This window comes from Papio anubis, chromosome 13 (assembly GCF_008728515.1).
Source record: "Papio anubis isolate 15944 chromosome 13, Panubis1.0, whole genome shotgun sequence".
NCBI classification, from domain to species: Eukaryota; Metazoa; Chordata; class Mammalia; order Primates; family Cercopithecidae; genus Papio; species Papio anubis.
The window spans coordinates 20755451-20770943 of record NC_044988.1 but is presented as its reverse complement, the minus strand read 5'-3'; the positions used below and the strand labels follow the sequence as shown (position 1 = coordinate 20770943).

The 15493-nt window shown below is 38.5% G+C and overlaps 1 protein-coding gene across 16 annotated transcripts in view; it reads right to left on the bottom strand.

Annotated features, from left to right (window-relative positions):
• The window catches only part of PRUNE2 (prune homolog 2 with BCH domain), a 293156-nt gene that overhangs the window by 37241 nt on the left and 240422 nt on the right, over nt 1–15493 (bottom strand). For all 16 annotated transcript variants that reach the window (XM_009188956.3, XM_009188962.3, XM_009188968.3 and 13 more), the window contains exons 10-11: nt 7983–8062; nt 5038–5238 (exon numbers count right to left, since the gene is read on the bottom strand). In XM_009188956.3, coding sequence (XP_009187220.3) covers nt 5038–5238; nt 7983–8062 — 281 coding nt within the window. The remainder of the gene's footprint in view (nt 1–5037; nt 5239–7982; nt 8063–15493) is intronic.

The following is a 15493-nucleotide window of genomic DNA, read 5'->3' as shown; positions in this document are numbered from 1 at the left end:
TTGGCTATTTATATCTCTCTTACAGACAAGGAGGTACCTTTTAAGCCCCTTTCCTATTGTGGTCCTTATGAACTAGTTGGAGGTTTTTGTTTGTTTGTTTTGTTTTGTTTCTGGAGATGGAGTCTTGCTCAGTCGCCCAGGCTGGAGTGCAGTGGTGTGATTCAGCTCACTGTAACCTAGTTGGAATTTTTGTACAGAACTTAGTTATATGTTGCAATTTTTTTTTTTTTTGCCTTGTGCTTACCGCATGCTTAGCTTTTAAACTAATATCTATCTTTTCCTGCCAAATATAAATTTAATATTTTTATGTAGTTGAGTCTGTTAACTTTTTTTTCATGGTTTTTGATTATGGTATCATAGTAAGAAAGGGCATCTCTACGTTAAAAGTATGTATGTGTGGGCCGGGCGCGGTGGCTCAAGCCTGTAATCCCAGCACTTTGGGAGGCCGAGACGGGCGGATCACAAGGTCAGGAGATCGAGACCATCCTGGCGAACACGGTGAAACCCCGTCTCTACTAAAAAATACAAAAAAAAACTAGCCGGGCGAGGTGGCGGGCGCCTGTAGTCCCAGCTACTCGGGAGGCTGAGGCAGGAGAATGGCGTAAACCCGGGAGGCGGAGCTTGCAGTGAGCTGAGATCCGGCCACTGCACTCCAGCCTGGGCGACAGAGCCAGATTCCATCTCAAAAAAAAAAAAAAAAAAGTATGTATGTGTACACACACGCACTCCTATCAGCATTTTCCTATAAAGATAGCATTATTACTCGTTTTGGTGTAAAAGTCCAGGGCTGAACGTTTTTATGGGGTGTAATGCCTAACGTTTCAGAGAGTGGAAGCCGGCAAGTTGCTAGTGTTCCTCCTTCCCTTCCTCTTCTGGCTGATATAAATAGGGAAAAAAGTTATCTAAGAGCTAGGGCTACATTAAGTTTTCTTAAGTTGTTCATTTCTAGAAGTCAACAATACAAGTTAGTAAGAAGGAAAGATAGCTTTACCGACTTTCTGGAGTTAGCAAAACCCTCCTGACCTTCATAATTCTTTTGTTCTAACTATAAATTACCATCCTCTCCACAGCCTTCATTTTCCCACTGTTTGCAAAAATATTCAGGTCTCATTTAACTCTCTATCCTGATGTTCCCCCAATTTAATTTTTGGTCTCATGCTTCTTCACTAAGAAATACTTGGTTTTTTTTTGTCTCCTTTTCTCAACAATGAGCTTTTCTTCCCAGTGACTGTTGGAGTCTATCAAAACCTTGTACATAGGGGAGAAGTCAACTTGAACATTTGCTCGTGTCTTTTTGAGATGATATAGCACACAAGCTCCTGAATGGTTTGTGCTACACAGACTACAGTGGGGGGGTGCATTGTTGGTGTTCATTATGGACTAACTAATGATGATGTCAGCTGTGGCCTTCCAGGAGGCACATGCATTTGTGACAGCTTTCTGTATCACAATCTTGCACTTGTTAATGTGAGTACTCCTAGAGGCTTTTCTGGTTATAGGAAAGATATCCTATATACTGTTAAAAAGTCTTTAGAATATTTTGGTGACAAACAGCAAGCAGGCAGTTAATTTGAGAGAAAAATATTAGCATACAAAATACAATGAAAAATCCTCCTTTCAGACAACACCATTATGGCATAAGGCTGCTTACAGATAAAACAAAATAAACTTAGCACTTGATTAATTTATATAGACAGTTAAAATGGAAAATTGATTTTATAAGCTGGTTGCCTGTAGACTGAAAATAGTGGAAAATCATGGATGGGGAAGTTCAATGAAGTGACACCCTGATTATCTGGAAATGATGTTGGGGTGCCTTATGAAAAAAAGAAAACTGCCTTTAGGGGCTAATATTTAAAAAGATCTTTCAGAAGAGGTCACTAACCATCACTTGGGAGCCTAAGAAGGAAAAATATAAGAGCACATGAGGATTTCTTATAACATTCTTATCAGAAATATTCAGTCTAAAATTTTTCATTTTTCCACTTCCCTTACAAAATATCTTTCTGAAGATCTGAATGGTGGTAAAAATAACTTTGTTGTTGGTTTGGGAAACAGAAATGAGTTATTATTTTTCCTGACCTTTGGATATAAGTTTCTAGGATTAGTAAACTAAAGTATTAAAAAAGAAAAAAACTCAGATCTTTCTTAATATGAAAGAATGACCTCCCAAGTCCATCATTATCTACGTGTTTTTGATATTTTTGGTACTTTGTAAATACAAAAGGACATCAAACCTTAATTATTTCACAGTACCTTAACTTACATGTCCCAACACTTTGGACACAACTGTTAAAGAAAACTGCTTGAAAGGGAGGACCAGTTGAATATATTTGACAGTGAGCTTCACAGATTTTCCACAAGCAAAATTGCATTGTGAGCAAAAACCCTGGCAGACGCATTTGGTCATCAGCTACTGAATAAAACAGGTAAAGGCCTGAAAAACCTTCAGGCATTTGGTACAGTAACTCTTACTGTTTTTTTTTTTTTTTTTAGAGTCCCCAAGTCAGGAAAACTGGATAAAAAGAGGCCTAAAGGTGAGCAAGAGCTATCACCTTTGACTTCACGTATGTAAGCCCAATCTAGTAACAGACTTTTTTCCATTCATTGTTAGCATATTCACTGGGAAGCAGCATGGGCCAGGAGCTAAGGGCAACAATGAGCTGTGTGACCTTAGGCAAATTACTTAACTTCTCTGTGCTTCAGTGTTCTCATCTATAAAATGAAATAAATGAAAACTAGATAATGAAATATATAATATAATGAGGTATATAATATAGAAAGAAAAATATATAAATGAAAAATATATAGTAAAAATATATAATATATAATGAAAAATATATAATGAAAATATATACATGAAAAATATAACATAAATGAAAAAGTATTCATTAAAAGAAAATAAATTATGGCCCAAATGTTTTTGAAAAACTATACCTTAAAAACCCCTATTTTGTTTAGAATGTATATGCCTGGTTCAAAATGCTGCCATGAGAAACCTAAGAAACAGGCTGCGTTCAAGCATTTATTTCATACTTCAGAACTAAAACATATTTATAATCTAACCCTCTTATACAGTCACTTATCTGTGTCCTCATGTTTACAAAATATAGCTATTCAGGCGCACTTTGTGTTTTCAAAGTTTCATGTTTTTGTTTAAAACCTCTGACCATATACTTTTCATTTGAAAATTAGGGTAGATTTAAAAATTCAACTTACTTTACAATTCTGTCCTTTGCATTTAAGACCTAAAAGCAGGGTTGTGGCCATTAAACTGGTTCTTTCAACACAGCTATGTCAACTACATTAAGAGAGCCATGTCAGCAAGTGGCAGTGTTAATTACCAGCTTGCTCAGCCACCAGTGCTTTGCTTGACAGTTTTACTATGTATAAAAATAAAAGGTTCAGATGTGGTGTGACAAAGTTCTCCTGGCAACAGAGAAGCAAATACGGAGGCGAGGGAGGGGCCGGTAGGATCATGCCACAGTCTTCTGTGGGATTTTGTCACTATATTAGCAGGAAAAGAGTGGGAGCTGGTAGGGGCAACTGGGATGGACAGAGGAGCTGCTGAAGACTCTCTGGGATGACAGGAAATAATACAAATTCCAGACCTTCTTTCACCTCCTATTTGTGTATTTCAACCTACAGAATCAACTACCCAGATAACTACAGAAATTCACACATGATAAAAACGCAATATAAAATCTCTACTTACACTAAAGAACTTAAGCATGTAACCAAATATCACCTGGACCCCAAAAACTTATGGAAAAAAAAAATCTCTACTTAAGCATAATAGACTATAAAACAAGTCGTTTAGCCATTTCCTTTTTGAGGAAATAAAGCCTTAAGCTCTGTCAAGGTAGACTCTGAACTGCACTGCTCACGTCAGCTCAATGACCATTGGTTGAAATAATGAGCTAATTTGGTGACTTTTCTAATTACTCTCTTCAGGAGTGGAACTGCTAGAATTAGCATATCTCTAAAAGTCAGGCCATCACTTAATTGTGGCACCGTATTACTTTTGAGATTGCATGAATTCTTAAAATGAATAAAAGCAATATCTGTGTCCCAGACTCACTCGGTTTCACTTTCAAACACTGTAACTTCGGAGAATTCCACCCTGGCTAGTACTGAAACAGAAACTACATAATGCCATTAAAAAAAAAAAAATCAAATGTTTTGTATTTGTACATATTTCTTAAACCAAATTTCATAGAGCAAGAGAAAGAACTAAAGACTGATGTTCATATCAGGAGTGTGAGTCTTGGATGATCTGACAACTTTTAATTGTCTTCCTTTTTATCATTTCTCCCACTCCCCCTAAACCATCCCTTCTTCCTTCCTACTTTATTGGAGATGCAGGATCAGACATAAAGTCCTTGCTCTCATGGAGCATAGATTCGAGGGGTAAGAGAAAGACAGAAAGATGCAAACAAATAGTTAAATAATACAATTTGAATTAGTGATACATGGAAAATACAATGAATATGGGGACAGAGAGTGACTAGGTAGTGGGAGCAGGGAAGTGGGATGCACCTTTGATTCCAGAGGTCAAGGAAGACCTCTCTGAGGAGGTGACATCTGATTAACATCTGAATAAAGAGAAGGAGTCAGTCATGTAAGGATCTGGGGAACAGAACTTTGCAGATAGTGGGAACTTATATAAGAAATTGTCAAGCTCTGATTTCTCTTCTTCAAATTTTATCATCCGGATTAAATTCTCTTCCTCTGCAAACCCAGCCCCGGGTTTCTTACAACACAGCATGTAACAGTCTTCCCTCAGCCCCCGTGCCTAGCATAAATGCTAGCACAGAGTAGGGGTGAATAAAGAGCAATGGTTATGTAGGACCTCTGTGAACCACACGTTCTCTGTCAGGCTCCAAACTGTCAATCATGGTCACCTATGACCTGAAGTAAAAACAGAAGCTTCTAGAAATCACAAAAAGGATCCACTGGCACAAAAATGAGAGGTCTGTTAGAAAATCTTTTACTTATTTAGCATTTAACTTTGGCCTTGCCAACTTAGTGACTTACCATGGCCAGTGTACTCAAAAGAATCTGCTTCATCGGGGGTATCAAGTTCATCCACATTGATGTCAATTTCATCTGGACTGTCTAAGTTATCATCAGAGAGAATAGATCCTTCACTTTGGTCCAGAGAAAGATTGATATTTGGAGCTGTGAGCTTGATTCTCCGAGGATGAGTGCCATTAAGATCCAGAGAATTAGGAGGTTCTAAAGAAGAAAGAGAACAGCAACATCAAGTATTAAACCAGAGGAGCAATCTAAATCCAAAATTTCAAAATCCCAAATGCTCCAAAATCTGAAACTTTTTGAGTGCCAACATGATGTGTCAAGGAAATACTCACCGGACCATTTTGGATTTCAGAATTTTGAATTTGGGATGTTTAACCAGTAAGTATAATCCAAATATTCCAAAATCTGAAAAAATCCAAAATCTGAAACACTCTGGTCCAAGCATTTAAGTAAGGGATACTTAACCTATACGTGGCTGCCAAGAGGGGGTTTGGGCCCAGTGGAAAACATTTTTCAAGTCCTTTCAGCAAAAGCAGACCTGATAGAAATCTTGGTATGAGATTTAGAAACCCTTCTTGAAAGCAGCCCTCAGTAACTGGATCCTCCCAACCCCCTCGGCCTTGGCCATGTAGAAACAGGAAGTAGGAGCTATTGCTAAATGGGTAGGTAACTAGTTTTTAGAATTTCCCTGTTCAAGTTTGAAAACTTGAAATTGCTATAATAATTGAATTAAATTTTCATGGGGTATATTGCATACGAAAAACAGTTAAGCTTACATATACAGTTGTCCCTTGATATCCATAAGGGATTGATTCCAGGACCCCTGGTGGAAACCAAAATGTACAGATGCTCAAGTCCCTGATATAAAATGGTGTAGTGTTGACATATAACCCATGCACATCCTTCTGTATACTTTAAATCATCTCTAGAATAACACCTAATACAAAGTAAATAGCTGTTGCACTCTGTTGTCTAGAAACAATGACCAGGAAAAAAAGTTTGTACATGTTCAGTACAAATGCGATTTTTTTTCTTTAAATATTTTTCTTCTGTGGTTGGTTGAATCCATGGATTTGGAACCATGGATACAGAGGGTCAACTATATTTTCTAATGGTTTGTGTTGACTTTACTCCTATGGAATGTAGGTTAAGAACTTTGTCATGTTCACAGACACTCCCAAAATACTTCTTTTAGGTCCTGACAACTCTGTATATGATCGTCAGTGCCCTTTACCTGGCTGAAGTATCCTCCCAGGTAACATTCTTGGAGCTCACCCAAGCAGTCACCAGCTCTTATGCCAATCTCACTTGACATTGGTTCCTATAATGTAAGTGATAATCTTATGTGTAGGCTCCCTCCTTTCATTGTAGTATGTGTCTTGCTGCTCAGCTGCCTTTCATTTAATAGAAGCAGAGCTGGAGAAGTCATTTTTAACCAAGCTTAAGCTAACAAAACAAAGGTAGAGAGATACCCTACTGTGGTATAATAAGAAATATATTTTGGTCTTTGGCCCTGGTTCCAGGCACAGAGGTCTTAAAACCCTTGTCATTTCCTAAGGTGGATAGTGTCAGAACTGAATTATAGGATACCCAGTTGGTGTTCATTAGAAAACTGCTTGGGGTATGGCAAAAACAAAACAAACAAAACAAAACAAAACAGAACCCTACACATCCGGTCACAGAAGTGTTCAGTTTGAGAGCAGAGTAGGACAATACAGTTTGTTGCCTTCACCTAAAACCAGAAATGACAGGATTCCCAAGCATGAAGTATTTTGAAGACCATTTGGTATACCCTTCAACTCCGGAATTCTGACTCCGGCCTTGTCCTAGAGAAACTGGCACTGTTTCCTTGTCATTAAGCTTTTTCTTTTCTGAATGGAACATCACCCAAACTCTGTTCCAGGTAATGGTTTTATGTATTACTTGAAAAAAGTTTCTATTGACAAGTAAGTTTCCACACTGAGTTTCTATATTTCAGGAATTTGCAGAACAGTGATGTCCCAAAGAATTCTTTGTGATGATGAAAAGGTTCTGTATGTGGCTATTGAGCACTTGAAATGAGGCTAGTGCAACTGAAGAAGAGCATTTTAAACAACTATTTTTAATTTTAATTAATTTAAATAGCCACATGTGACTAGCTGCTTACCATATCAGATAACCATAGCCTCAGTGCCTTTATCATTCAAAAGTACATTGTGAACTTGGAAGATTCAAATAAGCATACTGTGGTTACCAAGCATATTTGGCCATAGAACATTTAGAAATCTGCTACATGACTAGTATTTTGAAGAATGCATTTCAAATACTACAACAGAAAACAAATGTAATTGCCTTCCCTCTTCCCACCACACTGTAGGCTTGGCTGAGAATACATGATTCAGGATCTTGGTATGATCCTGGAGTTGGTGTAATGTAAGAGAGTGACCCTGGAACACAGAGAGAGTCATATAAGTTGCAACTGAAAAATTAAATTGCTTTTTGTGTACGCCTTGGGTTGTAAACTCCTAAAATGTAGGATGGTTGTTTTTTGTTGTTGTTGTCTTGGTTTTGGTTTTGATAGTTAGGAAATTGAGCATTCTTGATACCACATTTCCAATTTTAAACTTTCTTACAATTACGTGTAAATGTGGGGAACTTAGACATTAGTCAGAATTTGGTACAATATACAGTAGCTAATTATTACAGGAACTGAAAACATTGGCAGATAAGGCTGTGGTCTAGGAGATAAAATGCAGCCCACACTAGCGAGCATCAATATTCAAGCCACCTCTTAAATTAACCAAATGCAACCTAACACCTTCATATCACACATTTCTTTTTTTCCTCTCACTGCTATCACTGAAATCATAAGTTAGATGCACAGGAAATAATTCTTTCACTGAATAATGAAAACGTTGGGATACAGAATACCAACAAAGGAAATGAACAAATGCTGCTCTCACCAGGCCTCATGTCTGCAGCACTGGGACTCAGCACCCCCTCTTCAAACGGGATGTCCATTCCTACATCCTCTGACAGTAGTCTGCAAAAAAAGCAAAGCAAAGCGCATCAACAATTGTGTAGGACTTCATTTCTTTTGAAGAGGAAACCCAGAGAGTCCAGGATAACATTTTCAACTCACTTAAAATAAACCACAGATGGGAACTGAATCCACTGTAAGTGGTCCTAAATTAAAGACTTTCTGCAGTTATGGTAAATGAGAACAACGGACACCAATTTCACTTGCATACATCAGGTCACTTCTACTAGCTCACTTAAACACACACCAAGTGGGAAACTCAGAAATAGGAAAATATATATATATATATTTATATTTAACAACAGGGTCATTATATGTGCTTTGTATAAATCTCTCACTCTGTAAATTTGAGTATTTTAATTAAATTCCCATGGACAGAGGGAGAGAGAGCATATTCTGTTGATCTCAGTTTTCATTTGTAAACTAGGGATATACCACCTACTTCACCAGGTTGTTTAAAGATTAAGCTACAAAAGTAAAGTGCCTGACACTCCTGAGCAGGCATAGACTGATGTTATTTTTCTTCCTTTTTTGAATATTTAAAGAGTCACTGTGAATATATGTTGGTGAAGATGGCTCTGGTCATGACTTCCCACCTCTTTTTTCTAATCAGTGCTGAGCCCACGACCATGTGTATTAGCACATTTGGTAAGAAAAGTGTAGGGAAATAGGAAATACCGAAGACAATTGTGATGAATCTATATGCTCTTCTAAGAAGCTGACCACTGTTCACGATACATTTCTCTTGATTTATTTTCATCCTTGGACCTTCGTTCAGTAAGTACCCATTTACCATAATATATTTTTCTTCTTGGTGAATTTCACATAATTTCATTCACCTAGGGCGAATCCTTATGATGTGGGCACTAACCTAATTTTAAACATGATAAACCTTTATGTTAAAGTTCTTAATTTATTTCCCTTCTCCCTCTCTTTGCTCTATGTAACGCTGGATCTACCAAACCTTTGGAGTTCAATCTACTTCTTCAGGATGCAAGTCAAATCCCCTACTGTCAATAAAGCACTATGATGAAAGAAAAGAATCTGCACCCTTAGTGATTACTGCATTTGCTTCATTTATTCAACAAATATCTATTGAGTGTCTACTATGTGCCGAGGATACAGAGGAACAGCCAGACCTGTCTCATTCCAGTGGTGGAGTTGGAATGATGGAGTTGATACAATGACCACTACCTCCAAGAACTCAGTGCTGCCCCCCTGGATAGAGGTAAGTGCCTGTACTTACCCACCAACTCCTGAGACCCCTTCAAAAGCTCAGCATCAGGGAGTTTCTTTGTCTACATTCCTTCTGTGGCTTTGACCCTGTGTGTTCTCTAAAACTAGACCTGTGCCCTGGTAGCAAAAGAGCGTGCAAGAGGTTGGCATGTAAGACAGACAATAATGTATCAGCAGGAACAAGATAACCTGTGCCAAACAGAGATACACTATGATAGGTGGAATCAAACCATGTTATTCAGCAACAAAGGTTGGGGAGGTATGCAAAGAGAAGATCTGCACCAGGCCCCAGTTTTGAAAGTCCTAGGACCTAGAGGGATGGATATCTGGGTATCCCATGATCCTGCAGTTTTTGGAATTCCTTACAATGATCTTTGTCATTCTGTGTGTTCTTGACATCAAACCTCTCGTACCTGTCAAGTAGCAAAATGCTGCTATTAAGAGCTGCTGGATTTAAATCTTAGTTCTACCACTGACTGTGTTGGATTGAATTATCGAGCCTGAAATATTCTAAATGCACATGTACATTATTTTTCTAGTTATCTGCCTAAGAGTCAACCTTGAACACAAATTAAGACATCAGATTTCTATCTGCCTGACAGAGCACGCAGGATGTGGGCCTTGGCCTCAAACTAAATACGATGGTTGTAAAATAGATAGGATCAGCTTAAGTTTAATAGATTTTTTTAAAATTGTGAATTATGGGCAACATCATGGAATAATTGCAGGAGTCCTTCCTGGATATGAGGTTTTAGTTCTGAGCTGTGGTTCTGCTGCCAGTATCGACAAACTGATTAACTCTGAAAAGATTAGTTGACCATTTCTGTGATTTTAAAAGGGGATAATACCCAACATCATAGTGACTGTGGAGAATAAATACAGTACAAATAAAAGTACTCTGTAAGTCATAAAGCACTGTCTGAGTTTAAGGTATTACATACCCTCCACTTAAAACATAGTACCAGGAGCAGTGGTTTAATTTAAGTACGTGTCATGGTTGGACAAATCAAATTAAAGGTCACTATAATTTGGGCATTGGCCCAGATAAAATATAATCTTATTACTGCACAAATCTCCACAGAGCCTAGAAATGCTCCTCAACTCATTGATGTTAGAAAATAGAGTCTTTGCCTCTAAGTGTTCCTTTTCAACACAAAGCAGAGACCCTGTAAAGAAGGCACAGATTTCTTCCCCCCATGTTAGCATGCACTAGAGGAAGAAAAATGCTGAAGGCTGTGATCAACCGATGACCCAAGGAGAGAGATTCACACAAACTCATGGATATTAAAGAAGGCTAGGCCGGGCGTGGTGGCTCACGCCTGTAATCCCAGCACTTTGGGAGGCTGAGGCGGGCGGGTCACCTGATATTGGAAGTTCAAGAACAGCCTGACCAAGATGGAGAAACTCCATCTGTACTAAAAATACAAAATCAGCCGGGCGTGGTGGTGCATGCCTGTAATCCCAGCTACTCGGGAGGCTGAGGCAGGACAATTGCTTGAGCCCGGGAGGCGGAGGTTGCGGTGAGCTGAGATCGCGCCATTGCACTCCAGTCTGGGCAACAAGAGTGAAACTCCGTCCCCTCCACCCCCAAAAAAGAAGGCTATAGGGACGTGTTAGAAAACCCCTGGGACTGAGGGAAAGCTGAGCCAGAATAGCCTAAAAGCAAATCTAAGAGAAACCCAAGTCACGCTCTTTGTAAATACTTCAACCACATTCATACATTAAGCCCATAAACATTTGCAGAAATGAAGTGGCCAAACTGAGCAGTTGGTGATTAAGCAGGACAGCAGTTTTATGATCAATACTGAAGCCTCTCAGGATCTGTTGGGTAACAAACCAGTCCATTGTAAAGGTCTGTATTTTACTTTATCTATCTGTAGCCTCTACTTCATTTTGAGTTTCTTTATACAGACTGGAGCTAACCAAGAGGTTAGCAGAAGTCTGACTGTACTATGGCTGAAATAGCTACATGTCTCCATCTAGAGGATGTATTAAAACTGCTTCATGGTTTCTTTGCTGGATGGTACTGTGACATTAACACCATGTGTGTTAGAAGATCAACGTGTTATGACATGCGCCACATGACTTCTTTGGCTAATGAAGACAGAGTCGAAGGGAGAGATGTTCCTTCTGAGCAGAAGACTTAGGAGCAAGCATGTGAGGAGCCACATCCTCTTCCCACCTTATTAGCTGTGGAGGGGCTCGGCCAGGCGGTGTCCCGAGTGCCTCTGATGAGCAGAGGCCTCAACGAAAGCTTGTTGGAAATGTAAACAAGAAATGAAGTTTTGTTGTGTTTTGCCCTGTGATATTGTAGTTATTTGTTACCACATTACAATCTAGCCCATTCTTACTATATAGCTGGCCTTTATGGTTTCAAAGGGAATATTTGACTTATGCTATGCTCAAAATTTTATTTCCTGATTTGGGTAACCAATTTTCCACATTCTTAGGCCAGATTCATATTGACAGTAAATATCTTCACGTCTGGATTGCTAAAACATCAAAGCATGCTTTAATAAACAGGAACAAAAAGCTTGAAAAGACATGGAATGCTTTTAAGTATTCTGTAAGATGGAGTATTAATATATCACCTTTAGGGTTTTTGTCATAGCCTTTTATCACTTGCCAATTTACTTAACATTTTCTTTAGTAGACTTATTTTATTAAGGTTATTTTGAGAGGAATGTTTGTATCGCTAGTGTACAGGTTGAGTATCCCTTATCCAAAATGCTTGGGACCAGAAATATTTACACTTTCTGACTTTTTTGGATTTTGGAATATTTGCATTATATACTATAGTTGAGAATCCCTGCTCTGAAGATCTGAAATCTGAAATGCTCCAGTGAGCATTTCCTCTGAGTGTTGTGTCAGCACTAAAGAACTTGAATTTTGGAGCATTTTAGATTTCGGACTAGGGATACTCAACCATTATATGTAAACTTAAATCACTCAGGTAAAATAAACGGTGAGTGATTTAAGTTACATAAAATAAATAACTTATATATAGAAAAAAATAAATATAATAATAATAAGATAATACTGTTAAATTTAAGTTAGAATCCCTGGAATCTCACTCAGGGGTTTTTCCTCTTTGCTAAAAAAGAGATGTTAGGAAGTGTTGGCTAAGTCTTACAAGGTGTAAAGCCATGTATCATTAAAAATACAAGAAATGCTATATGAAATAGCATACCCCAAAACTAATAATACATTTCCAAGCTTAAAAAAAATAAGATTAAGTCCGCAGGTGCCAGAAATAAAGAGTTATTATAGAAGGCTGATAAAAAGCTAGCACACAGGGTTCTTGCACTGGACACAGGGCTTAGGGTATCACAGCACGAGGGACCTCCTGGTGATGTAAGAAAGGCCTAGACCTGAACTTCTATACAGGGCTCTGGACCTTCAGGAACTTTCCCCTTAACAAAAAGGGGATGGAAAAAAAAAAAACCCTCTCTCCTCTGGCCTTGGAAAGCATAGTCTACTTGAATCTTGGGTAGAAAATAAAAAGCAACCAGTAGGAGCTGGAGACACTAGTTGTGGACTGCTCATGTCTCAATTTATATTACCTGAATGATGTAGAAATGAATCAAGAAATTAAGATGAAAATTCATCTAGGATCACTGAACACCTAGGACCCTAGGGTTCCAAAAGAATCAGATGTGGGCCAGGCGCGGTGGCTCACGCCTGTAATCCCACCACTTTGGGAAGCCAAGGCAGGTGGATCATGAGGTCAGGAGTTCAAGGCCAGCCTGGCCAAGATGGTGAAACCCCATCTCTACTAAAAATACAAAAATTAGCCGGGTGTGGTGGCGCATGCCTGTAATCCCAGCTACTCGGGAGGCTGAGGCAGAAGAATTGCTTGAACCCGGGAGGCGGAGGTTGCAGAGAGCTGAGACTGCGTCACTGAACTCCAGCCTGGGCAACAGAGCAAGACGCTGTCTCAAAAAAAAAAAAAAAAAAAAAAAAGATTCACATGTGAAACCACTTGGTAGTGCTTACTTCTACAAGCAAGTTTCACTGGAAATCCAATTAGGAGCAAGAAAAAAACTCTCTGAAATATGAGCTCACATCAAAAAACCCTATAAACTACACTTGGGAAAAATACTTTGAGGGATTTCCAGGAGATGCAATAAATAGAAAAATTAGCAATAAAAGTACTGAAAAAATAGAATAACATGAAAGAGGCCATAATGATTAAAGAATGATGTCTAAACCTTTGTTGTGTTAAACCACTGAGATTTGGGGTTGTCACAGCAGGTAATGTCACCAAGCCCTGCATAGCCATTCTGCTTAAAAAAGAAACATCTAAAACATAATAACGCAGAAGTGTTGACAAGCAAGTGGTATTTTTAAAAAACAGAAAAATACTAAACACAAGAAAGCATTACAATATTATTATTATTTATCATTATTATTAGTATTTTGTGGGACAGTCGTCCAGGCTGGAGTGCAGTGGTGCAATCTCGGCTCACTATAACCTCCACCTCTTGGGTTCAAGTGATTCTCCTGCCTCAGCCTCCCAAGTAGCTAGGATTACAGGTACCTGCCACCATGCACAGCTAAGTTTTGTATTTTTAGTAGAGATGGGGTTTTGCCACGTTGGCCAGCCTGGTCTCAAACTCCTGACTTCAGGTGATCTGCCTGCCTCAGCCTCCCAAAGTGCTGGGATTACAGACATGAGCCACGGCACCTGGCCAGCATTACAGTATTAATGCCCAACAAAACAGACTTCAGAAAAGGCATTATTAAGGCTAAAGAAAGTTATTATTTAGTGATACAAGGAATAATTTTTCAGAAGATGTAATAATTGACAGCCAATGTGTTCTTAACAACATAGCCTCAAAATATGTAAAACACAAATTGAAAATAAATGACTAGGCAAAATAAATTTCATGGGGGAAAATCTGAACATACCTCTCAAGAATTTATAAATTAATTTGAAAAGAAATATATAAGACTATGGCCGATCTGAACAATGCAGTAATATAGCTTGGTCTAATGGAGAGATCTGCAGTCAATAAAAACACAGTTTTTTCTTTTTTTGAACTCACCAAAACTTACCATACATGATGTCTCATAAAATACCAAAATTCAACATCACATGTACTATATTCTCTGACTTCAGGGCCATACCTCTAGTTATCAATCACAAAAAGTCTCCAATCACAGTTCGGAGACTGAAAAACACACGTGTAAGTAAGCAAACAATAAAGCCCTGCACATCCAAACTTGTGATAGCAGCTAAAGTAGTTTCTAGAGGAAAATGAATAGCCTCAAGTTCAGATTTTAGGAAATAAGATGAAGTGAATTAGCTAAGCATTCAACTCAGCCCAGGAAGTTATAAAAAGAAACATGCTCTTAGGTGATTTGATGCTATTTATGCTATGTCTGTGCACCTTCTCTAATGATCCTGAATACCACCAAGTGGAGAAAGAACGGTGACAGAAATGGAATTCTCCAATTTGAGAATGGACCCCACGCATATTTGTAGGTTGTGTGTTTCTGATACTTACACTTCTTCATATGGAAGGCTAATTGCAGTATGTGACAGAGAATGAAGGACAACAAATGCAGAACTTTTGGACATAAATGCACCTTCTTGCCTTTAGAACAGGTACAAAATGAAGCCCATTCTGCATTTTGTATTTTTTCAACATATCTGAATCTGGAGGGATTTGACTGTTGTTGTAGGATTAGCTTTGCCTGAGATTAGGTTCTTTTTAACAGGAAATGAGCAGTGAGCCAAGAGCTGACACACACATACCAATAGCATTTCTAGATGGTAATGTTTCCTGACAGACACAGATATCCAGCAGCAGGTGGCACCCCTTTTCAGGAATAACCACTTTTACAAGCTTGGCCACTAAAACATATACCTCTATAAAAAGTAAAGTAGCAGGTCATGACGTGGGGTTCATTGTTCTTTAGAAAAATGCTGACGGTTATGCTGATATATTTTGGGGAAATGGTTACATAAAGAGAAATACCCTTGTGTCAGAGTTCCTTAAAACTCTCCTGGCTTCCTTCTAGTCTAGTAAGATCTGCTGGACTGATAAGGTTGCTGTCTCTAGAAACAGAGATAAAAAGAAAAAAGAAAACACAAATAAAACCTTTCATGAGGTGCTTGCCTTCCCTCGTTAAGAATATCAATTAGCCCACAGGCTGGAGGACTGCCACGTGAGGGTTCTTGTCTGATAAAGT